At 36.1% G+C, this 27,730-nt stretch overlaps 2 protein-coding genes across 3 annotated transcripts in view; both read left to right on the top strand.

Annotated features, from left to right (window-relative positions):
• ess2 (ess-2 splicing factor homolog) overlaps positions 1-27,730 on the top strand; it is a 779,665-nt gene that overhangs the window by 732,399 nt on the left and 19,536 nt on the right. The window lies entirely within an intron of this gene.
• rab11fip1b (RAB11 family interacting protein 1 (class I) b) overlaps positions 8,192-27,730 on the top strand; it is a 58,660-nt gene continuing 39,121 nt past the window's right edge. For both annotated transcript variants that reach the window (XM_005164192.6, XM_005164191.6), the window contains exon 1: positions 8,192-8,695. In XM_005164192.6, coding sequence (XP_005164249.2) covers positions 8,346-8,695 — 350 coding nt within the window. In that variant the 5' untranslated portion in view covers positions 8,192-8,345. The remainder of the gene's footprint in view (positions 8,696-27,730) is intronic.

Below are 27,730 nucleotides of genomic sequence, written 5' to 3'. Positions count from 1 at the left end.
CAGAACTGCCGCTCACTGGATGTTTTCTCTTTTTCAGACCATTCTCTGTAAACCCTAGAGATGGATGTGCGCGGAAATTCTAGCAGATCAGCAGTTTCTGAAATACTCCGACCAGCCTGTCTGGCAACAACAACCATGCCATGTTCAAAGTCACTTAAATCCCCTTTCTTCCCCATTCTGATGCTCAGTTTGAACTGCAGCAGATCGTCTCGACCAGGTCTACATGCCTAAATGCATTGAGTTGCTGCCATGTGATTGGCTGATTATAATTTTGCATTAACAGGCAGTTAGACAGGTGTACCTAATAAAGTGGCCAGTGATTGTATATATAGGATTTATTAAATTGAGCAAGTGACATTGTTAAAAGAGCACCATAAAATCTGAAAGACCAAGAAAAGCTTTGTGTCATGAATGGTCTGAATATTGTCAAATTCATTATAAATCAGCATTAAATTTTATCTTTGTTGACTGCTCCAATCCCCATTCATTCACAATAGAGATCTTCCTGTCTGGCTTATTTTATGTTGAGTAATTAGATTTTTTTAGATGAATCCTCTTTTTTCTGGAGCGTGTTCTCCTCAGTCTCCGCTAGAGGGCAGCATTCACTCATTCATTGACAGTAACTCATACTTCAGTATATACACACAATCTTGAGGGCTTTTCATTACAGTCTGGCGTATTTGTAAAATAAATTATTTCACCTACAGCCAGAACCATACCAAAATGTAGAGCGCTCATATATATATATATATATATATATATATATATATATATGGATGCTTTAAAACATTTTTGTTTCCATCCCCTGCTGTTTGACTTTGTACATTCCTACACAAGCTTTCATACCCTTTCAAAACATACACATCTACCTAAAGGGTCCATAATGATATTGATATTGTAAACATAGTAGTTACATAAACATATAAAGGGCGACATTTAGTGCCATACGTTTACTTTAACTTTAAAAAAGTGAGTGAACATGTTGGCTTAAAATTATTGAAACTGCCGTATGTAGGTTTTCAACTCTAATAAAGCATAAAAGTACCATATGTATACATGTTTGCAGCTATTTAAGAAACATGCTAAGTTAACATACTTGTTTATCTGAAAAAAAAAAGCGTGAATGAAGCGAGTAAACCCAAAATGCTCAAATAGACACGTGAACATTTTGAGTTTACTTGCCAGTCAAACAATTTTGAGTTTACTCGCGCGTCAAATTCGCTTCATTCGTGCCATGTCTGGTGTGAACACAGCATTAAGGATAGCTATAAGCTTGTGTGCTCTTAAACAGTGACAAAATTTACATTTAAAATAGATAAACCTAAAATAAACATTGCAGTTTGTCACCTCCGCCTAATTAGATCAACGATTTTTTTGATGTGACCTCATACTTAAGTTTCTCATCAAATCTACTGGCCAATCAAATAATATCTCTAGTATCTGACATGCCCCGCCCCTTCAATGTGCTTTTCCTTTTTACTGGTAGAGCTGTAATTAAAAAAAAAACGCTAAAGTTTTTTAAAAAGGGGAGGGTCTACTCTATGCCCCACCCACTCTTCATGTTTCAGACTTAGGCTGCGTCCGAAACCGCCTACTACTCAGTAGGTACTGCATTTGAATTTAAACGTACTACTCGGCCGTTAGACGTACGCTCTGTACAGTATGGCTGCGTCCGAAACCGCATACTTCCATACTATATAGTACACCAAAATCAGTATGCGAGCCGAGTAGTATGTCCGAATTCATAGAATTCGAAAATCAGTATGCGAGAAGTACCCGGATGACTTACTACTCCCGGCGAGATTCCGGAGTGCGCATCCCATGCATGCTGCGCTATCCCATGATGCCCTGCGAGCGAATTTATGAATGGAAGTAAAGCGACGCAACTGACACAGGTAGGTCATGTGACCATGACAAAATGGCGGATGTAGTACGTCCGAATTCCATTCATACTTTTCACATTCATACTGTATAGAACTTTCTTACAGCAGAGTTGTACGTTTAAATTTAAATGCAGTACCTACTGAGTATTAGGCGGTTTCGGACGCAGCCAATGAATGTGAAAAGTATGAATGGAATTCGGACGTACTACATCCGCCATTGTTTCATGGTCACGTGACCTACCTGCGTCATTTGCGACGCTTCACTCCCATTCATGAATTCGCTTGCGGGGCATCATGGGATAGCGCAGCCTGCATAGGATGCACACTTCAGAATCTCGCCAGAAGTAGTAAATCATCTGGGTACTTTTCGCATACTGATTTTCAAATTCTACAGCTGCGTCCCAAATGGTACACTATACACTATGCACTCATGCACTGTGTACTTATGCACTTACACACTCAACAGGATAGTATATGTATGTAGTGTCGTCCCAAATGGCACACAAATGTTTTTTTACTAAGCGGAAATTCAAACCGTTTCCCTGATGACGTTTGACGGTTGCCAAATCAGTGAAATAAACAACCGAATTATCAAATAATACCTGCCGTGAGTATTGCCACATTCACCATCGGGAGGCGCCGTAATCACTCTCGTAGGAGAATTTTGCTTTCACAAATCAAAATAAATAGTTATTCAACATGTGCGTCCGATAGCTCCGCCCCTTCCGCTACGCAAGCAAACCTGCGGTCGTTGAGTGCGTGAAGTGTCCATCATTCCACATTTCATTTAAGCGGCTGAATGAGTGCATCATCCGGCTAATTAAAGTGCACTTAATATTTTTTGATTTTTCAGTGTGAACGCACTACTAAAACTATTTATACTACAAAATGGCGTAGAATAGTGCATAAGTATGCGATTTCAGCTTATGAATTCGGACATACTACTCGGCTCACATACTGATTTTAGCGTACTATATAGTATGGAAGTATGCGGTTTCGGACGCAGCCTTAGTCAAACATTGAATGAAAAATGCACATTTTAAAGCACCTCACAGGACATTTAAGGCGATATAATAGCTCCAAATGACAACAGGTTTACTCACGTTTTTTAAAGTAATGAATAATTGCTTTTAGCTGTGTGATATGTTCTTCTAAGGCCAATCTCGGTCCTGGAGGGCCAGTGTCTCTGCAGGGTTTAGCTCCAACTTGCCTCAACACACCTGCCTGGCTGTTTCAAGGATACCTAGTTAAACCTTGATTAGCTTGTTCAGGTGTGTTTGATTAGGATTGGAGCTAAAATCTGCAGGAAACCAGCCGTCCAGGAACAAGTTTGGTGACCCCTGTTCTAAGGCTTCAATATTGGACTATTTAGGTACAAATGGTGTACCTTTTGAAAAGCCTCCACCCCGTAACAGCTTGTGTGCATTTTTTTCAGTACTAAAGAGACAAGCCCTACTAGAGCTATTATAAGGCCCTGAACGACAGGTTTCAAGAACAATACACACGCATTATCCTCATGAAAGAACACCGCGTGTGTGTTCACGTCATGTTTACTATTAAATCACTACATGACTAATGCATGATCATGTGTAATTCAACAGTAATGTAAAGCACAATGGTGACTGTGCTTTGCGGAAAGAACTTTCTATGTTGATGAAGCCTAATAAAATTATTTCCAAAGGATATTTTTAAATAGAGAATTTAATAGAAATTACATTTTTCTTTTTAGAAATTACCCTACAATACAAGAAAAGTATAAATTGTCATTTACAATGCATAGGGGTGTGCAATATGATGATATAAAGTGGGGGAAATATTAAATGCATCACCATTTTTCTCAGAAAACCTATTTCTAATGGTGCTGTTGACTTGAAATATTCCACAGATGTTGGTAAAAACCAAAGAAATGCATAAATGCAAAGAAAACAAAAGTAATTAGTTTACAAATTAGGTTATGTGCAATAAAATGAAATAACACATAATAAAATTGAACACATGAAGAAAGGGAAGTGTTGAAGGGCATGGAAAGCCCAGACAGCAGTTGAAATCTCTCAGTAGTTCTTCAGCAACCCTCTGCTCTTCCTCAGTGTAAATGAATATCAGCTGCTTCACTCCAACATCTACATTAGCAGGAGGATGACGAGGGTGGACATTTCAGCGAGACAATGAGGGGGAGGGGGAGGGGGGGGTGTTGTTGCGCGCGCGTACTGAAGAGCTGTGTTGTCGCGCGCGTTCTGATCAGCTGTGTTGGGGGGTGAGCGCGCATACTCAAGATCAGTGTTGTCGTGCGCCTACTGAAGGGCGGGACGGAGGGTGTGTCGCGTCGCGGGGGCACTTTTGATCATTTTGGAAGGGCACTTTCTATCCAAGACTAAAAAGGGCATGTGCACTGCACAGGTTGAGCCCTATGTGTGCACGTGCCTGCTCAAATGCTTTCAGAGTAAGAAAATCAAGCTGTAGAATGGCCCTCTAGAGAGGCGCGCCATCACCAAAATGTTTTATGTAAAGTATTCAAGGCATTTCAGTAGTTCAGCGCTTTCTCCTTGTGTCATTTCATTGTTATACAGTGAATTTTTCAGATTGTTTTGTTTTATTTTTATGTTTGTTATGTTTGGGTATTCACCAAAATGTGGTTCAGTTCCACATCAACAGCTCCTTTGGAAATATTATTCCCAGGTACAAACATCACATGTTCAAATTATTATCCCGGTGTATATTGTATGGACAAAATCAAAAGTCTATGGTTTCATATTAGGCTCTGTCCTTTAATTCGTGGTGTCTCAAAATATGTTGCTTACAGTAATAATTTAATAATTAATATGAGCACTGTTAACGATTTCCTGTAGATTCTACAGTAACTTACTGCTTCGTCAGTAACTTATAAATCAATTACAGCTAGAAAACTGCATTTACAGCGCCATTTTGCTTGATCTGTATGTATTTACAGTATTTCATATCTTTACTGCAAAACATACAGTAATTTTCACAATGCAGTTTTTAAATACAGTAACACACACTCCCTGACAAAAGTCTTGTCGGCTATGCAAGTTTTAGGAACAGCAAATAATAAGTTGACTTCTAGTTGATCATTTGGTATCAGAAGTGGCGTATATGAAAGGCAAAGGCTTCTAGATTACGCTTATTTTAGCTAAATTAAATATGATCATGCCTTGATTGTGAATGATTTAATCAGGACGGTAAGGTCTGACTCTGCTTAGACAGAAGTCTCATCACTGAACAGAAATAATGTCCAGTCTAGAATATAAAGTCCTGCTGCAGTGGAGACAGAATGAATATTGTGTCTGACTCCATCATGAGCTTGGAGGACTGCATCCATACATCTCTGACATGACTCAAATCACTGATTAATAAAGTCATCTGGAATGCCAAAGAAAGTGTTCTTGCAGGACTCCCAGAGTTCATCAAGACTCTTTGGGTTCATCTTCAATGCCTTCTCCTCCATCTTCCCCAGACATGCTCAATAATATTCATGTCTGGTGACTGGGCTGGCCAATCCTGGAACAGCTTGACTTTCTTTGCTTTCAGGAGCTTTGATGTGGAGGCTGAAGTATGAGGAGTGCTATCCTGCTGGAGAATCTGCCCTCTCCTGTGGTTTGTAATGTAATGTGCAGCACAAATGTCTTGATTCCTCAGGCTGTTGATGTTGCAGATCTCTCGCACACCCCCATACTTAATGTAACCCCAAACCATGATGTTTCCTTCACCAAACTTGACTGATTTCTGTAAAAATCTTGGTTCCATGTGGATTCCAGTAGGTCTTCTGCAGTATCTGTGTTGATTGGGATGCAGTTTAACAGATGATTCATCAGAAAAATTTGCCACTTTTCCAAATGATCAACTAGAAGTCAAGTTATTATTTGTTATTGTTTGTTGTTCATATTACAGTTACATACTGTGTAATTTAGGCAAAAGTCATTAACAGTGTGAATTGATGCTCAATACATATTTGGAAAAATAACAGAATAAAATGCCAATTATGAATTAAACAATTTGTTTATATATGCAATGCAGATTTTCAAAGCTGTTTCAAGTGAATAAACGGGAATAACAGTGGCTGATTAAATTCAATCTCTATTTTTTTTATAGATCATAAATGTTTTTTGTAATAAGCTGTGCTGAAGTGTTGTTCTCTGAGTGAGTGTTCTTTTGCAGAAATGCCAGAGCAATCTTCTATTGGCAATAACACACACACACACACACACACACACACACACACACACACACACACACAGCAGCATCTGTTCATGTGTGTTCCCTTTTTCATCAACAATAAGAACTGGTCACTGCCAGCATGACAATTGAGTGTAATTGTAGCTTTGTGCCTCAGATCTGTACAGTTCTCTATAATGTCTGCATTTAGTCATGAGACATTTTAATTGCACATCTCTGGTAAATTGGCATAACTGAAAGGCGCATCATGTCATTTAAAAAAGAGCTATATTTTGCATTTACAGAAGTCGCTGTGTTCTCGGTGTGTGTCACGGTGTCCTTTGGTTTAATGAGTAATCTGTGTGAGAAGCTGTTTATTTATTTATTTTGTTTTTTATGCTTACTAGAATTTTGCAAGCAATCTTATTTAGGATTAAGAGTTTTTAATCATATTTATTAGCTCCACTTTGCAATAAAATGAATGTATTGGGTGGAAGCAGCAATGAACAGCTATTCAGCAAAGGATTAATGTCAAGTGTTTCATACTGACTAATAATAAAAATAAAAAACATTGAATGATTATTCATATGTGGGTCCCATTCATTCATTTTCCTGTCGGCTTAGTCAATTTATTAATCTGGGGTCGCCACAGCGGAAAGCACCACCAACTTATCCAGCAGGTTTTTACACAGCGGATGGCCTTCCAGCTGCAACCCATCTCTGGGAAACATCCACACACACATTCACACTACAGACAATTTAGCTCACCCAATTCAGTACTGCATGTCTGTGGACAGTGGGGGAAACCGGAGCACCCGAGGGAAACCCACATGAACCCACATGAACATGCAAACTCCACACAGAAACACCAACTGACCCAGTCGAGGCTCGAATCAGCGACCTTCTTGCTGTGAGGCAACAGCACTACCTACTGCGCCACTGCGTCGCCTGCTGTTGGTCCCAAAAACTTTTTTTATATTTTTATATGCTTTTTTTTTAATATAGTCAGGATTAAAGAAGTTTAAATTAAGTTTAATAATTTTTGTTATGAATTACTAAATCCAGTGTCTATTAGAATTAAATATAACTAAAATCATAAACCTAAAATTTTTGTTGTTCTTTGAATTAAATGTTAACAGAACATTTAAATATCTATTTTTTAAACGTCTTATTTTCATTTAGTTGGACTTAAAACTACAATAACTAAATGCAAAGTAAAATAAAGGAATATATATATACATTATATAGACATTAATATATATAGACATTAATAAAAATGATAAAAACTCGAGTTACTATATCTATATATACATTAGTAACATTGTTTGAAACATTTCAATATTTCCATGCAATATTTCCATGCTAGGAGATGACCAGCTTAAACCAGCTTGACAAGCCTAACCAGGCTGGGAGCCCAGCCAAAACCAGCTATGGTCAAAACCAGGCCTGTCAACCCTGCTAAAAAAACAGACTAAACTAGTTCAAGCTGGTTGGCTGGTTTTAGCTGGAAGGAGGAATGTTGGCCATTTCAAGGCTGATTTCCAGCCATTTCCAGCGAGGTCTTAATTGGTCATGCTGGAAATTGATCCAAATCCAAATCCAGCTTGACCAGCCTGGTTTAAGCTGGAAATAGCTGGTTTTGGCCAGGCTTGCAGCCTGGCTGAGCTCATCAAGCTGATATTAGATGGTCATCTCCCAGCCTGACCAGTTAGGACTGGAAATGGCCAAAATCCCTCTAAAACCATATTGGTCAACCAGCTAAATCTAGTCAACCAGCCTATGCTAGCTTAAGCTGTGTTTTTTTCATGTTCCAGAATGACTAGCTAAAACCAGCCTGGAAATGGCCAAAACCCCTTTTAAACCAGGCTTGTTTAAGCTGTTTTTTTCAAGCAGGGGTATGTAAATAGCATTATATATAACACTTACAGTTCTATTGTTATAAGTAATATCAGTTACGTGTGTGTATATACACACATACACACATTTAAGTTTATGCTGTTTCTCCTCTACACACACGGGCCTACAGATTTGTTTCTAGGCACCGCTTTAATCTCCAGCTCATTTATTGTTTACGTCATTCTGAGGCCACGCCTTAACGCGGTTGCCCCATCAGCGAACGGGCGTGTGGGCGTGGCCTCAAACTGACGCTCACTTGTTGCTTCAGCGGCTGAAGGTGAAACTTTTCCGGGCGAAACACTTTAACAAACCTTTGGACACAACAGAAAAAGTTTTCGCCGGACAAGAGAACTGCCGCTCCAGTCCCAACCGACACGGACTGGACTTTCGGTAGAAATGTCTCTGGCAGAGCAAAGCCAGCAGTGGATTCCCACCAGCGTGCAGGTAACGGTGCTGCAGGCGCGCGGTTTGCGCTGTAAGGGCAAAAATGGCACGAACGACGCGTACGCCATCATGCAGGTGGCCAAGGAGAAGTTCTCCACCTCGGTGGCCGAAAAAAGCGTGGCTCCGGTGTGGAAGGAGGAGGCCTCGTTCGACCTGCCGCTCTTCAGCTCCGGTAACACCGAGCGCTGCACCCTACAGGTGTGTGTGATGCACCGGGCGCTGGTGGGACCCGATAAAACACTCGGACAGGCGAGCATCAACCTGCTGGAGCTCCAGGACAACACATCCCGAGAGAAAACCGAGTGAGTGAACAAGTCCTTACAGTGTCCTGATGATGACGTGTGCATTCCTGCTTTATTGCCTCACATAAATGCATTTACAGGAAAATGTCAGAAAAATCAATATTCTGTGAGATAACATTATTATTTAGTTAGTTAGTTGATAATTTCTTATGCTTACAAGCATTTTGGGAGCAACCTTAGTCAGTACTAAGAGTTTTCAAATATGTATAAGCTCCAATTTGTGAGAAAAAATGTATTAGGGGTTTAAAAAAACAAAAAACAGCTATCCAATACACTGAAAAAAATGATTCATTGGATTTACTTAATTTTTTTAAGGCAAGCTGTTGCAAATAATTGAATTGGGTTAAGTTTAAGCAAACAATTTTAGTTGGATTTACTCAATTTATATGTGTTGGATTTAAACAATCAAATTAGGTTGGATTTACTCAATTTATATGTGTTGGATTTAAACAATCAAATTAGGTTGGATTTACTCAATTTATATGTGTTGGATTTAAACAATCAAAATAAGTTTGATTTAATTAATTTTATTTAGTTACATTTATCTAATGAAATTCATTTAGTTCACTATAATTTAATTATGTTATTCCTACTTATATCTATTTATTTTGATGTCTAAAATGATCATTAAATTGCTTGCAAATACACTTTGAAATGACACTTGACCACATTTGTTTTGAATTCATTTTAATGACTTTTTAAGATGCATTTTTTTAACAAAACATAAATCACTGCCAAAAAATGCTTTAGCAGCACACCATAACACAATAAACAGTTTGTACAGCACATTTAATTTAAACCAACACATAAAAGAAAACTGTATGAAGTCTTGGAGCAAACGGCAATCCTTATGACACACACACACACCCCAATACACAAAATAATCAACTAATTAACTTAAAAAATTAACTCATTAACAAATTGAGCAACTACAAGTTGTATGAAATGGAATAAATACAAAGTTTATAGAATGCACATGCTCTCTCTCTCTCTCTCTCTCTCTCACACACACACACACACACACACACACACACACACACACACGTGCACACCATTTAAAACAAGTTCCTACAGCTAATTAATTTTCCACACAAAGAAAACTGAATTCACTTATTAAACAATTCCTACACTAAACTGCAATTTGTATATGATATACATTTGGTTGTTGAGCATTTATTAACACTTCAATGCTTAAAATTACAGTATCACACTGTTTTCCAGTATGAGAACCTTTGAGGAGAGCTTGTCAGAGTTCATTTGCACAAGTACTTTTTGGGCAAACTCGTAATAGTATTTGAGTTTTTTTGGGTAGGCCAAATCAAGCACATAAATTGCCCCCAACATCAGTGCACAGGCTTGTGCAACAGATTTTATCTGTTCAATAATCACTGTTCCATCCACAACGATGCCAATGTCCTCATAATCTCCTCTTTCCTTTTTGATGACACATATGGCCATGGCGGTGTTTGTCAGGTCCTTCAAAACTTCTTCTTTTTGATTGCCCTATATTTAAATAAAAAGAAACCATTATTAGACATTGTTTTTGAAACATATTTTGTAAAAAGTCAGAAGAAATCAAATGTAAATAAAACCAAAACCTTAACGGCCCTCCCCACACCCACATTGATACCTGTGAAATATTATAACAATCATTTATGATTGCATATTGGCGTACATATATTTGTGCATGATCTGCAAGTACGACTTCTTCACAATTATTTACAGGGTTTATTCAGGTTTTATCAGGGTAAATTTAAGATGTTTTAAGACTAACTAAAAATAATTTTGGAAAAAATAATTGAAAGGCAAACAATACAGTAATATGTTGAAAACTAAATATAATGTCAAGGAAGCATTATTGCATTATTATTTAAATAATATTACCCAAGGTTTAAGGCTTGAAAACCACAGATTTGGCCACTTGAATGTGGAAATACCTTCTGATCAGACCCACTGTATATCAATATACCCGGTCACAATTGTTCACCTTAACCCTTCTGTATTATTTAAATTTACTACCCTTTCCTTATGTTAGTTGCTGTTTTTTTTTTGCCCCATTGACTTCCATTAAAACATTTTTTGGATGCAAATCCATGACAGCATGTAATCACGCATTGTTGCTGGTTATCTTCCCTTTTTGGTAAATGTATATTTTGTCATTTTTACTGTTGATGATCAGTTGACAGCATAACCATTTAGATAGTCCTGTGCAAAAAAGTTTCTGGCTTTTATATTTTTTGAGTTCTTTGGAGTATAAACAGTAAATGATAGTGTGTGTGTGTGTGTGTATGTGTGCATAAATACACTTACTATGTTTACTATATGTCTGAAAAAATGTAAATAAGCAACTTTCAAAACAATGTGTGCAAAAGTCTCACTTTCATGAGCTCAAACAAAGAAATCTGTCTCCAAATTAATATTCTCAACAGCACACAAGGCTTAAGAATAATTGTGCACAAGTAAAATAAACATCAGCGAATGAAATTCAGTAGAAATGTCACACCTTGATGCAAAATTTAAGACCTCTCAAATTTAAGACTTTTTATGACCTTAAATTGTAAAAATCTAATTTAATACTTAAGACTTTTCAAAGACCCACAGGACCTCTGCAAATAATAAAAAAAAAGTACAATGATAATAAAACAAATTTAATTGGACAAATTAATAGACATGTATATTTATTTAATTAGTATTTTTACATGTCATTAATTAAACCAAAATAATTTAAATATATTAAGTATATTTTAAATGTATAAGTAAATATACAAATTTAAAACTTGAAATCATACTTTAAAAAAACGTCATGTTTCATTATTAGATTAAACATTTTTGAAGAATTATTCAGCAATACATTTTTGATTGTTAGTACGGCCACCTATTGACCTAAAAATGTAATACAAGTCAAGTTGCTTTTAAACAGTAATTTTAATCTTAACATAAACATAAATTTTCTCTTTTTTGAAAATAAGTGGTTTACTTGTAATTCTGTGTCTATTTGTTTGTAATTTAGAAATAATAATACTGTTTAGAAAGACTAAAACAGGGGTGTCCAAACTCCTTCTTGGAGGGCCAGTGTTCTGCCGATTTTAGCTCATCCTTGCAGGTGTGTTGAGGCAAGATAGTTTCTAGATCACCAAATAAGAGCTTGATTAGCTAGCATAGGTGTGTCTAATTGGACTTGGAATTGGAATTGCAATTGGAACTAAACTTAGCAGGACACAGGCCCTCCAGGACCAAGCTTGGACACCCCTGGATTAAACAATGAATATCTCTGGGGTCAAACACAGATCTGAACCCAATGCTGAGAACGTCAAAGGATTAAGAAACATATGCAACTTTTAATCATTTAGTATTTTTAGGCATACTAATATTAGGCACATATTGTGATTTTCAAAAAGTATTACATCGCTTTGTAAATGTTTATTATTACCATTTGTTGAGTCTCCCAATACTATTTGATATAGTCAAGCGATGTGATGTCACACTCAACAAGCTGATAGTTTTCTCACGGTTCAATAACAGTGTGTATTACCATTACAATGCAAGAGTTTGAGGCAAAAGATAATAGGTTGCTCTTACGCGTGTAGTGACCAATGGCATTTTTTTTTTTACTTCATGTATAAATATATGGAAATAGAAAGCATTTGAAAAAAGAAAAAAGCCATTGACATACAGTGAAAACGCTATTTTCAAATTCTTTAAAATTATTAAATTTTGTTTTTGAGATATTAAAATATTTTGTTCATTGTTCTATTTATACTTTTGCATTGAATTAGTATGCAACTTACTTGCACGAATCTAGCAAGTGTTTGTGCAGCGCAATGTGATTTGAATAGACCATAATGTGTTCAACATTAGGTTCACCTATTAATTCAAATATGGCACTCAAAAAAGTTTCTGTTTGTCTCATTGGCCACTGTAACCCCACCCTCAGCCTCTGAACAAAGCAGCTCTTTCTTATAGCCCAGGTGCAAGCACTAGTACTATGATGCACTCACCATGTATTCTTTCACCAGGCATGCCTCATCCTCACCAAGGTAGGTAAAGAGAGCTTGAAGAATAGACGCTCTTTTGACATGGACATTGGTTGTCTGTAAATAATACAAATTTGATTAGTTAAATACATAAATGACAAATTGGAAAATGTTAAGAAATGTATTAGATTAGATTAAACTTTATTGTCATTACACATGTACAAGTACAATGCAACGAAAATCAGTTTAGGTCTAACCAGCAGTGCAATAGCAGCAAGTGCAGTATACAGGTATAAGTTATAAAGTGCAGATATAGAAAAACTTTAGTGATATTTACAGATGGATGTACTATCAACATTATATACAGGTTGTATTAGCTATAAACAGAAATTTAAAATAAATTATTATATGTACAGGTTGCTATTAATAATCAGAAGTGTACAGGTAGATAAACAATTACAAGTGTACAGTATATGTACAGTTCAAATGAATGAATCAGTCTAATGTAGTGCAATGAATGTGTAATTTTTAAATGTGCAAATGTTAAATAGTGCAATGATAATGAGGAGTACAAGTTATGAGGACAGTGGGGGTGTATTAGGAGGGCAAAATAATTAGTGGGGGATAGAGTTGAAAAAGGGACAGCTCTGAGGAAAGTGTTGTTCCTTAAGGCTGATTTATACTTCTGCGTCAAACGCACGCCAATGCTACGGTGCTGACGCATAGCCCTTCGCCGTGGCCGTCGCTGACGTGCACCTCTCAAAAAATGTAACTACACATCGCAACGACACGTAGCACAAGCTCTGTGATTGGTCGGCTTGGTAGTGGCCAAGTGGACAGATGATGTATCTCCTCCCTGTAGGCCGTCTCATCATTATTGCTGATTAGACCAATCACTGTGGTGTCATCTGCAAATTTGATGATGATGTTGGATCTATTCACAGGCCTACAGTTGATAGTAAAAAAGAAGTAGAGGAAGAGGCTCAGCACACAGCCCTGTGGTACACCAGGGTTGAGTGTGAAGATGGTGGAGCAGATGTGGCCTGATCTAACATTCTGAGGTCTTTTAGACAGAAAGTCCATAATCCAGTTGCAGAGAGACGTGTCGATATCCAGGTCTCTAATTTTATTCATTAACTAATGCCGAGTTCAATTTGAAAGTAGTCGTTGCTGCTTTATTTTCACTGCAAGATGGATCGGCGACAGGGACTTGAACATTGTATGACTTTACAATAGGAAGAATCGCCGACAACTTCGTCTAAACTACGTCTCACAACCCAAAAACCATCTGTTTGACCAGGCCGTGGATTAATGCTAATATTGCAAATAATGTTAAATTTCTTACACAGACCAATCGTTTCACTTTACAGGACCTTCATCAGGAGCCATGGCTTTAGATTTGGACTTTATTCTTAAACTGAAAAACCCATCCTCATTCGCTGCCATTATTTGGATCACCATGTACCACAGATTCAGCTAAAAATCATCAGTAGTGTTATATTAACATTAAGTTAAATAAATATTAATTTATTTTCTTCTCGGCTTAATCCCTTTATTAATCTAGTGTCGCCACAGCGAAATGAACCACCAACTGATCCAGCATGTTTTACACAGCGGATGCTCTTCCAGCTGCAAACCATCACTTGGAAACATCCATACACTTTCATTTACACACACACACTACGACAATTTAACTTACCCAATTCCCCCATAGCGCATGTCTTTGGACTTGTGGGGGAAACCGGAGCACCCGGAGGAAACCCATGCGAACGCGGCGAGATCATGTAGACTCCACACAGAAATGCCAACTGATCCAGTCGAGAATCGAACTAGCGACCTTCTTGCTGTGAGGTGAGAGCGCTTCCCACTGCGCCACCTGTTAAATAAATATATTTTTTAAAATAAAAAGAATTAATAACTGAAACCAGCTCAAATGTTAACGATTATTTGTCATATGCCATGTCCCGAATAAAACACGTTACCGTAATGCACAACTGTTAGTCATTTGAGACTCCTTTATTACAGCACTCCCACAAGTTTCTCTCTTGCTTTCACAAATAAAATTATACATATTTAATGTATATCCATTATTAATAGCCTATCTAAGTTTTGCCCAGCTAGCGAAACCTGCAGGTAAAGGTAGCCTATAAGCATATTTTTTTCAGTGCATGCATTGACTGCATCGTCAAATACATAGAATATAAGTATGTTTGTGGCATGACAAGCATGGACATGAGCATTATTCAGAACATAGCCTATATATTTATTTTTAAAATGTTATATTTAGAAATTAAAACTATATTAAATTTCAACTTGCAGTAATAATCTAAACATTAAACTTTGCCTCAATGTTGTGCACTTAATATCCTTTAACACACCTAAATCTGACGATTGTCCCTTACATGTATATTACATTTATAATGATACTCAAATTTATTTAATCAACTGACTGTTTACTTGTGAATAGTTTGTTTAGTTACACTATATTTAAAGTGATTTCTTTTTTCGACTACCTTGTAATTTAACATGTTCAGCCAAGATAAAGACATGTAAAGGCTGATTTATACTTCTGCGTCAAATGCACGTGTATGGTCCGACGCAGCCTGCGCGCAGTTGAATAGCCCTTGCCATGGCGCATCTCTCCAAAAACTACACATCGCAACAACACGTAGCGCACGTTCTATTAGTGGGCTTGGTAGCGCTTACGTGTGTGGGCGGGGTTGAGAGCCACGCCAACCCATTGGAGCTAGTGTTTACAAGTGTAGAGTCCCATGAAATAGCTCCAGGTGGAAACTGTTGCTTTGTGTTTACCTTATGATTAAAGTTGTTGCATGACCGCCAGCTACCGCCTCAGAATGAGCGAGTTTTATCCGCTTGTTCATTAAGGTAGTGTTCAGAAAAAACAAAACCCAAGCGAAGAAACTCCATACAGAGGGAACATATAAACCTACTGCTTTTGTAAGTGTTATTGTAGAACAACACAAACAGCGCGCACAAGTATAAGTGCTCAGCTGCACGCAGGGCAGGCGCAGTAGGTCACGCCAATCACTCAACGCAGAAGTACAAACCAGGCTTAAGGCCGAATTTCTATTGTGCAATTTTGAGCCATATTCTGATGCGACACTTCTTTGAATCAAATTAAATTTCAACTTTGATATTTGCTGTGCTGTGTTGATGCAATGTACAGGAGGAAAAAAAAAGGTGAATAACCTCTCTTGGTCGGCAGATAGTCGAATCATTTTATGGCAGGTCAGACATTTTGGTCGCCTCTCTTGAGAGAATCACGGAGTTGAATCAAAGTTGAACTCTGTGTTTGTGCTCTTACTGCACCCTAGTACTGTGAAAACTATGGAAGCAACAATAACATTTACTTATTCTTTACTTGTCACAAACCTGTTTGAGTTTCTTTGTTCTGATAAACACAACATAAGATAATTTGAAAAATGATGAAAACCGGTAACCATTGACTTCCATAATATGTTTTTCCTACTATGAATGTCAATGATTACTGGTTTTTAACACTCTTCAAAATATTTTGTCTTGTGTTCAACAGATAAAAGAAACTCAAAGGTTTGGAACCATGGAAACATGGTGAGTGAATAGTGAGTAAATTTCCTTTTTTTGGGACTATTTAGATTTTTCAGAGCAACATATTCAGTTAAGAAACTGTTTACTGTAATGTGTAGTGATAAATGTTTTGCAGTTACTTACCATAAAAATGTTGATGGAAAATTCCAACTGCAGTACTGGACAGAAAATGTGTTTAAACCCCTGACCAAGGAACTCAGCAAAGGAAACTTGTTGTACAGTACCTCAAATGAAAGGAAGCACATGATTATCATTTAGGTTCAAAATTCAGCACAAGTTACAACATGACCAACTTCTTAATCAACACATTGTTTACCGATTAATTATATTAGGCAACATACATTTAGATAAATTACTTATTGAACAAATTGCTGAACGTGATTAATATGATTAAGATAATCGTCACTGGCTGATTGATACTATATAAAGTCTGTCTCAGACCAGTCAAAGCACTGCATTAAATTCCATTCTTCAACGCCATGTCTTAAAAATGTCAATTTATTTTAACCACAATATTTTCCATGAAGTTTTAGCACTCGTCTGCATGTGTTTTACGTTTGAACAACTAAATGATTGCTTCAGCTTATTTAAAGGATATTATTTTAAATAAATTACATTATCGTTGATGTAAAAGGCACTTTATGAATATGAAAAAAGTCACATTAAGTTAACCCCTGCGCTGGACGTTTATCGGTGGCTGATAAACACTTGCTGTGAATATAAGTTAGCCTATTAAGTGCATTATAACCCCAAAGACATAATTACAGCATCTCACGTAAAAAAATAAAGAACTATAAATGGACGCCCTTTACGTTAAAAGTTAATGTTACGCCAGTATGGGCACACATTCGACAACCTCCTAAGACAGTCAGTAACGTTAGTGCCCTAACGCCAGACCAAATCGTTCTATAACAAAATCAGTATGGTACTGTCCGTTCACAACTATCTAAACGCATGCTTAATGTTAACCATAGTAAAAGCCACGGTAAATTCACAAAGGACTGAGCTAACGTTAGCAACGAAGCTTTTTTTGTTTGGAATGGCGGATCACGGACACTGTCGTCACATCAAAGAAAATGCTTATTCTCTTGAAAATAGCCATTTACTTCATTAAAAAACATTTTATATCAAGTCTACATAACTACATTCTTGCTAAAAAGAATCTTTAATATATTCTGCGACATAAAAACGAGGTTTGTCAAACCGTGTGTAACGTTAACTGTTAGCTTAACTTGCGAGCGCGCTCGACGGCTGGTCGCTGTGAAATTTAAAAACGACCAAAATAGACAGTCCGAACGAGAGACCATTTTATGCGTTTATGTTACCCACAAAGTTTTTCTTTAATAAACAGTCTGGTACAATATAAAATGTGACTTACTGTGCAAATGGATGTACAGAAATCCGGCTGTGGCGTCTTGCTTCAATCTGACTGGATTCTGTAAACCTTCCTTTGGGCTTTGGCGCCGAGGCAACGGAACATAACGCGCATGCGCACAAAGCTAACATAATTTTTTCTAATAGACTTTAATTAATTAATTTAGATTGGTTCAAAACACATCTAATTCACTTAAACCCGATTAATAATAATTTAATAAAATCAACAACTAAATTAAATTGTTTAAAATAAACTAAATTGAATTATGTTTAATTTAATAGAGGCCTAAATCATTTTTTTCAGTGTAAAGGAATAATGTCTGGTGTTTAATACTGACTAATAATAATAAGAAAAGAATGACTGATTATTCAAATGTGAATCCAAAAAAAAACTATGGTTTGACAATATAGCCAGGGTTAAATATCAATTATTTAAATGTCTTATTTTTATTTAGTTGGAATTACAGACTAAAAGCAGAGTAAAACAAAGAAGTGTAGACATAAAAAAACTTATAAAAACATTGTTTATTTACATGACGAATTGAATTGAATTGTATTTGTTAAATGGGACAGCGCCTTGAAATGAACCGTCTCATTTTCGAGGGGGTCCCTAAGAAGTACATGAATCAAACAGGGTACAACACATCATAACAAACATACAGCTAAACAAAACACACAAACAAGAAGCACACTCCACCTGAAACACTTCCCACAGTCTAAAGCCTAAGCAAACAAAAACATATGATCACACGTACAATTTGATATACAAATAAATAATAAAAACATGAAGTCCATCTTAATCGCGTCGACTTTATGAAAGCACAAAAATGACAGCCTCGTAATTTTCTTGTACATTTAAATAAAGATGACGTGTTCCTTTTTTTTGGCTATTTTACAGGTTTTTATAAAAAAAAAGTGCATTAACAATGTTATTATGATTGTTTATACACTGTAAAAAAATATATTATCACTTAGTCATGACTAGGGCCAGACGGAATCTGCTTGGACATTTTTTGCTATTTCTGTGGAGAATTTCAGTAAAAATCTGCGGAATTATTTTGGGAGTATCATAACTACAACCTTAATATATATATATATATATATATATATATATATATATATATATATATATATATATATATATATAAAAGAATATCTTTTTAACTATTAACCTTAAATATATATATATATATATATATATATATATATATATATATATATATATATATATATATATATATATACATAAAAGAATATCTTTTTAACTATTATTTAATGTTTAAAATGCAAATCCAATTAGATTCACTTTATTTGGTGAATAAAGCAAGTTTGTCATATAATCTAGTAAAAGACAGAAAATAATACTGTACAAACTGCATTGTATATAAATCAGATGAACATTTTCACATTAGTCAATAATATCACTGAAATTAATTTAAATTGAAGAAATATAGATTTACACAATTTTACTCAAGTAAGTAAGCAGAATTAATGATGGGCTAAAAATCTGCAGAATTTGTCGCTCGCAGAATCCGGGAAGGCCTAGTCATGATAACATATTCATGTTCATTATAACTTAATTACACTAAGTTAATCATGTTCTAACTCAATTTTATAAGTTACACAAGCTGTTTTAAGTCAGTTTCAGTTTAATGCATATTAAGTTCAAATGACTCTTAAGGTTAATTTGATTCAACTTTGATTCAACTTATTTTTTGGCTACAGTTGTCAACAACACCAAAACCTTCCACTAAAGTGGTGCTAAAACTGTTTGACAGTACCCATGTTTTTTGTCAGTTTGATCCACTTTGAATGTTGACTATAGCTTACATATAGATGAATACATAATATAAAGTAATAACTATACATAAAGAGAGATTTTGGTAGATGTTACACCTTGTGGCTCACACCCAGTGGACATAACAATAAAGAGGAACACCCAAGATAGCCACAATTACATAACATATTTTATTAAAGAAACAGTTTCATACAACTTAAAGCAAAAATATCGTCACCTTGAAATTATAAGGTTCTATCTGCATTCTAAAGGATTTTAAGATGTTGAGCTTCAAAGTTTTTGCATTACATAGCAAAAACTATGTGTGTGTAACATTTGTTTTTTTTTTAATAAAAGGCCTTAAAATGTAAAAAACTTATAAAAAACATCCCATAATGTAAGTAAGTTGGCATTTATTAAGAATATGTCAATAATAAATAAATAAATAAATAAACAAATTAATTAATTAATTAATTAATTAATTAATTAATTAATTAATTAATTAATTAATTAATTAATTAATTAATTAATTAATTAATTAATTAATTAATATACAATTAAATATAATTAATATATAAAATTAAAAATAAATAAATAAATAAATTAATTAATTCATTTATTTATTTATTCATTTATTTATTTTTATTTTTAATAAATAAATAAATAAATTTATTTATTTTATTTATTTATTAATAGATTTATTTATTTATTTATTTATTTTTGTCTCAGGAAAAAGGTATATGTGAAGTCAACATTGTAAGATACAATTAAGATTTTAGTTAAAAGTCCTGAATTCTGAATTTATATCTTACAAATTGTACATTAATGTCTAAATTCTGACTTATTTCTCAGAATTTATAGTTAATTTATAGAATTTAAGTTTATATCTCAGTTTTTAGTTTTTATTTTATGATTCTGCCTTTTTTCTTTGTACTTAAGAGTTAAAATCTTGCATTCCATGGCGTTTATTTCTCAGAATTACAATTCTGTTTTTTGGAGTTTATATAGAAAGGTTTTAATATAAAATTCTATTAATAAAATATTAAATAGAATTTTAAATGAGTTTTATTCCACAGCAGAAACAAGCTCCACTTCTCAAGTGCATCAGACATTTCTCTGCTTCCTATTAGTTTGGCTGGTATTTCACAAGCCTGCTTCTGTGTTGAGGGATGGCATCAAGTCTTCCTTATGTGGAAATAATGAGCTGAGCTTTGAATTCTTGCATTTGGTCATGCGAGACTGAAGGGAACAGGGCGGGTTTTTTTTCCTTTTAAGCAGAGACGTCACAAACCACCACAAAATGACTCAGACCTATTTACAGACAGTGTTTTCTTTTAATGATTAATGAAGGATAAATAGGGTGGCTCAGTGGTTAGCACTGTCGCCTTGCAGCAGGAAGGTTGCTGGTTCGAGTCCTGGCTGGGTCAGCTGACATTTCTGTGTGGAGTTTGCATGTTCTCCCCGTGTTAGTGTGGGTTTCCTCCGGGTGCTCCAGTTTCCCCCACAGTTCAAAAACATACGCTATAAGGGAATTGAATAAACTAAATTGGCCGTAGTGTACGAGTGTGTGTGTGTATGGGTGTTTCCCAGTACTGGGTTGTGGCTAGAAAGGAATCCCCTGCGTGAAACGTATACTAGAATAGTTGGTGTTCACTTAGCTGTAGCGACCCTTGAAAAATAAAGCCAAAGGAAATTTAATAAATGAATTGTAAGTGACTTATTTATTTGTGCCTTTTTAGATTGTTTCTCAATGTCCCTGAATCAGATTTGCATGGGAATGTTTGTTAAAGCTTGCTGTAAATCAGACCTAGCGGTTATTCTATCTCCTTATCCACTGCCGTACGCTATACATTATGCACAGACTTCATGAATAAATGAGTTTAGCTCTAGTCATCATCGTAACATTAGTCAAGGCACACCAAATACAGAACTAGGCCTGTCACAATAATCAATATATCAGCTCATTGCACATCATATGAACACAACGTTAATCATTTTTGGTGATGCAATATATATCGCCCATACATAAAAAGCAATTCTAGCCACATTTTGCTGATTATACAACATCTCTATCTCTATTGGAGTTGTCAGTGTCAGTATGGTTAATGGTATATACTATAAATGACTATAATATATGTTCATGTTGTTGTCTGACGACTAAAAATAGATCTGCTAGCAGATATCACAGCCTCTGTTACTCTTTACCTTGCACTTTTGTGTTCACATTTATTATTATTTATTTAGGATTTACATTAAATCACTTTTGTTGGCTGTTCTGTTGTCAGTCTTTTGCTCACATTGTGAAATTAGCACACTTTAAATGTTATTCCTTATAAGTACGTTTTGTGAAAGTTACGACAGATAGTGTGCGCATTGTTCACACGAATTCCATTCCGGTACTCCACTGGAAAACCAAAATGTTCCCACACAGGCGACTTAAATGTGTCTGGGGGACAGTGGTGGAAAAAGTACTGAACAATCATACTCAAGTAAAAGTACCACTACTTGCCTAAAAATGTAGTGCAAGTAGAGTAAAAGTATCTGCTGTAAATATTACTCAAAGTATGAGTAAAAAGTAGCCTTTTTAAAAGTACTCATGAGTAGTGAGTATTACACTGTATAAAGCTGAAGCATTTACATGTAATTTGTGGATGTGTGTAAACGTAACATTCTGTAGTGCATGTAGCTGTTGCCCAGCAGGCACACAACATCATAGGATGTTAATATTAAGTTAGATTTAGGTTGTGATGTCAAGTGACCAAAATTCAATGTCTAACCAGCGTCTAAAGATAACGTTACTTTGATGTCTAATAACAACATTAAATGATGTTGATATTTGGTTGATTTTAGGTTGTTAGAAAGTGACCAAAATCCAACGTCTAGCCAACATCTTAAACCAACATAATATTGACGTCAAATACTGACATTTATTCATCAGGCAAGGCTACCGAAATCCAACATCTGATAGACGTCATGGTGGTAACGTTCACACAACTTCAAGCTGTGACATCATTAGACGTTGACATTTGATTGGTTTTCCGTTGGACATTGACGTTGGCCTGACATTGAGTTCTGACGTCAACCTGATTTTCATTTTAATTGAATTCACCTTTATTTGTGTAGCGCTTTTACAATGTAACATGTTTCAAAGCAGCTTTACATAGAAGATCAGAGTAAATACCAAACAAAATGCAATGTACCCATGACATTGGGGTACAACATCAATCTGACGTCATGTTGATGTTTTGTGCTTGCTGGGTGTTTAAGGCCATTTCAATCCCCATACAGTAAACATCTGTCATCTCCTCATCAGTGACCTGCATCTAAACAGTCTCTGGGTCAAAGCGTGTAAAGATTTTGGACGTCTTCTTGGACACTTTTAAAGCTTCTGAACAGTTTGCTGAATTTATAAATCGCCCATGTCTTGAGGTAGTTCATTATGAGGCGATTTACCTTCTTTGTGTGATTTGATTGGACGGGAATTACAGGACTGATTTTTCTAATCCCCATAGACGAAAAAATAAAGTAGTGACTGCAGGTTGAAGGAAAGTAGTGGAGTAAAAGTACCAATACAGCAATAAAAATGTACTTAAGGGAGAGTAAAAGTACACATTTTTAAAACTGCTCAGTAAAATACAATTCCTGAGAAAAAGTAACTAATTACAGTAATTTGAGTATTTGTAATTAGTTACTTTACACCACTGCTGAGGGATCTGCAATCTCAATACTATGTGAAGCAGCCAAAGTGCGTATGCAGTTGTAACCGAGTGTGATCGCTCACTCAAGTCACATGACATACACCTGGAAAATACTAACTTTAGGATATAATATTTAGAACAGAAGCTTATCATTACTTATACAATTTAATCAAATGTGATAAAATAAAGATGTGTTTAAATTGGTTCAATTAGGCCCCGTTTACACTAGTGCGTTTTAGTTTTAAAATGGCGTTTTAGAATGAAAACGATCCGCGTCCACACTCGCGTTTCACCCAGCGTTTCTGAACAGCTCTCCGTCCACACCAAAACGCTGAAAACGCACATCACGTGACCACACAGACACTCTCAGGCAAGCGCTGCAGCATTTCTACCCAGATGAGAGCTCTGCTAGTCGGACTCCTCATCAAGCATTTCCCGCTGGATCTAATCTCACTATATTTATTAAACGGGATATTTCATTCATCTTGTTGTCTTTATCTAACAACATATTCCCTGACTTTGGTCACTGGAATCTATTACTTGTTCTCAGGTAACGTGTTTTGGCTGAGCGCAAAGATAAGTTAATGATTAATGTAACCGTAGCCTATTCTGTATATTGACTGATCGCTTGCCTTTATTTCCTATAATGTATAAACTTATTGTATGTTATACTTTTAAAATGGCCAATATAGATTATTAAAACTGATATTCAGCAAAAGAGAGGGTGCGTTTCGTATTTTCACTGAAATTGAAAGGAGGCAGTTGTTATCGGCTCCGTTTTGTTATAAATATCCACACATTGAAGATGACGCTCATGCAGCACGGCGCCTCAACATTTCTGCTGTCTAAGTTGCTAATATTAAAATGAAAATAGGCAGTTCCTTATATCATGTTTACATTTTATTGTTGAGAAAGTGAAACAACGTAGCCAGGGTGATGTGAATAAAGTTATAAAGTACACTGTTCCCTTTGAAGATTTACCCGTGTCCTCGGTATAGTCTGCTTTTCCATATCAAACTGAGAAGAAGAGACTGCAGCCTTGATCAAACTTGCGAAGTCTGAACTTACAAGGAGAGGATGCAGGACTGAACTGTGTGTGTAGGCTACTTAATATTCAGGAAAAGCCCCAATCAGAGAGGCGAATGTCTGCAGCCCCGCCTCCGTTTTCAGATATCTCCGTTTTCCATCATCCACACTGAGACGGAGCAGCAGCGTTTCAGAATGAAAACGGCCTCTCCAGCGTTTTCGAAACGCTCCATTTTCGGCGCTCGAGAACTCCGGCGTAGTGTGGACGGTTGGTGTAACCGTAGCAAAACTTATGCGTTTTCAAACTAAAACCCATTAGTGTAAACGGGGCCTTAGTTAGAGACAAGTGAAGTCAACCTCAACAATGAGCAACAGGGGGCGTGATAGTACAGAGGAACGGGGTATGCCATAAGAGTTTCGCGGTATGTATCGTGGTTGGTGTATCGCGATATTTCAGTTCGGTTTGTAATATCATTACACCCCTAATCTTTACCTTGCACTTTTGTGTTCACATTTATTGTTATTTATTTAGGATTTGCGATTTCTCATTCTGATTCCAATGCCTGATTATTAAACTGTTTAAATGACTATATTTAAAGTAAATATTCCTAATAATAAAATATGATGTGTTCAATAGAATAGTGAACTTGCATCGTGATATGTTGTCATTCTGGCATTATAAAATGAGTGGCACTTGTCTTAAAATGACAATAATATAATTAATTGCAATGTATTTTGGTGCAATATATCATACAACATTTCTCAGAAATGGGTTGCGGCTGGAAGGGCATCCACTGTGTGAAAATGTGCTGGATAAGTTGGCAGTTCATTCCTCTGTGGCCACCTCAGATTAATAAAGGGACTAAGCCGACAAGAAAATGAACGAATGAATATCATACAACAAAAAACAGACATCGTGACAGGCCTATACAGAACAGAACATCTTGGCCTGAAATTTAGCACACACACATCCGCCTCAGCACTCTGACATTGGATTCTAATACTGAAGTTCAGTTTTTAAAAGCTTTCTTCACCTGCTCTCTGAATGACTTTCATTGTTTGCTTGTAAATGCTGGGAGCTTTTGATTACAGGCTGCCTGCTCATTTTCATGACCAGACTTTAATTCAGTCTCATGCATGAAGGCAGCCAGCGCTCGTCTGGCTTTCTGCTGAATTATTGTTTTGCTGGATGAGTTCAGTTCACCGTCAAGTCCCTGTTTTAATTAACTCTGCTTCTAGAGGGATCTGGAGCTGTGTTCACAAAACATCTTAAGGCTAAAGTAACTCTTAATATGTTAAACATTTCCTGAACATTTGTGCTAAGAATAATTCAGCATTTTAGCGCTAATACTAGCTCTTAAATCAGTCAAACGCTACAAGTATTCTTAAGAGCACTCTTAAGTATCTAAGATCAAACCTAAACCTAACCTTAAAATGCATGTTTTGATAAGTAGAAAAGAAAAAAGTTATTGCTTTATTCGTGAAGATATAATAATAATAATAATAATGTTATTGAATTAATGTTTATAAATAAATAAATATAAATATTAAATATATATAAATGTATCTGTTAAACATGAATAATTAATAAATAATTTATTAATTATTAGTTAATAATTTTGTCAGTTTTTTTCAATATATATATATGTTTATGTATAGGTAATGAATATTACTGTATATGTAAAAAAACAGCTAATTTTATTAGCAATTAATAAATTATTATTTAACAGAAAATTGTATATCTTAAAATTGTAAAATCTGTTCTATGAATACAATTTTGTGCTTTTTATATATTTTGAAATTTTTTTTAACATTTTAAAAGTGATAAAATGGTAAAAAATGTATTCTTTTTTATAATCACTCTTGATACAGTCTGCAGAAAGACTTTGACTGACGTTCTCCCTTTGTACGTGTCATCAGAGGGGGTAAGCCCCGCCCACTAGAGACCATCTCTCCCTCATTATCATAAAAAGCCGTAAATGAGAAGCGTTCATGATCACCAGTGATCCACTCTTGACCGATCGCTGGTGAACTACATATTTCTTGTTAAGGAGCTACAAATCCCATCAGGCCATGTCACACACACCAGTTGCCGATCACGACTGGTGAGACGCCAGTCCAGTTCTTACCTCTGTCGTCCCTCGTCTTACTCCCGCATGTGACAAAAGCAGACGTCCACCATTAGAGTTTTCATCTGCTGAAATTGTGTCAACGACAAGGCAGGGCTCGAAATTAACATTTTTGCTTGGTAGCACCGGTGCTCCTAACTTTAAAAATTTTGTCGCAGCCACCAATTATAAGCACCGTTACTACAAGTGTTATAGAAACAGATTTATTGCATTTGAAATCAACAGTAATCAAATTAACAAGCAAAAAATATATAAGCAAGCGTGGGGAAAATATGTCTCAACGAAATCCCGTGATCACAAGAAAATAGATTTTATAACATAACTGAGTGACCAAAAGATGCACGGAGTACTCACCGGCCCAGCACGCACTGCTTGACATGAATGAATCTGTTAACGGTATAACTGTGCTGTTCTCACGGGTGCTGTCTGATATTGCACTGATGTTTTTGACATATACTGTACCTTATTATATGCATACGTCATGTTAATAGCAATACCGGTCTTCATGAGTAGCGATGTTAGTTTACTCAGTGTAAGCCCGTTTGCGATGGTGTACGTGGTGTTAAATTTGACATATAGCTGCCACTTGCACGGCGGAAAGCATCTGGCGATTATATGAAGGATTAAACTTAATCTCTTGTGCTAGACGTGGCAAACAGTTACCTAATAAACTCCATCCCACAGACTTTTCATAGCGGACTTGAAGCCAATGGAAGTCTTCTACTCTTGGAAAAGTGTAGATGGTGGATTAACATTCAGCACATGGTCACTAGTAAGATATGTCATTATTTGTAACTTTAGATGTCATGGTTTCTAAAACTAAATCTGTCAGTGTTATCTTCATTCTCATCTTCAGCGCTTTACAGTTTTTCACGATAGTAGCTCTCTCTGTCATCCCAAGCCAAAAGGCATCGACTGAGTGATTGACAGCTGATATTTCAGAGCTAGAGCAGTGGGCCAATAAGAAGAGCGCGTAGGCGGGGCAAGCATTACGGACTTGGCTTTGTTTACTGCAGCAAGTTGAAATGACAACTGTTTTAAACCAGTCCTGAGCGCTGTGTTTCGCGTTTCAAGTGCAGAGATGCATTCTGCATGAATGCCTCTTGAATCCGCGCATGTGGTGAACATTTTGCAGTAAAATATGGTCGCACACAACAATTTTATGCACTCGCAAAAATGCTCCCGAATATATTTTGAGGTCGCATAAATACAATTTTGGGTGCATTTTGGTCGCAATTTCGAGCCCTGCAAGAAGGATTATAAATGTGGAGTTTTAGGATGCAAATATAAACACTAATCTCCAGAGACTGCCTTATTCTGAGACACTTCTGCACACGTTTTCAGTTTTTGCACAGAGATGACGTTAGTCCTGTTTTAAATCTGCCACTATGCTGACACACAGACATTTATAGCTCCGCCCTCTTTTGAAAAGAGCACAATCTCATTTGAATTTAAAGCGACAGTCACCA

Source organism: Danio rerio, chromosome 10, assembly GCF_049306965.1.
Source record: "Danio rerio strain Tuebingen ecotype United States chromosome 10, GRCz12tu, whole genome shotgun sequence".
Taxonomy (NCBI): domain Eukaryota; kingdom Metazoa; phylum Chordata; class Actinopteri; order Cypriniformes; family Danionidae; genus Danio; species Danio rerio.
This window is presented reverse-complemented; position numbering and strand designations above follow the sequence as displayed.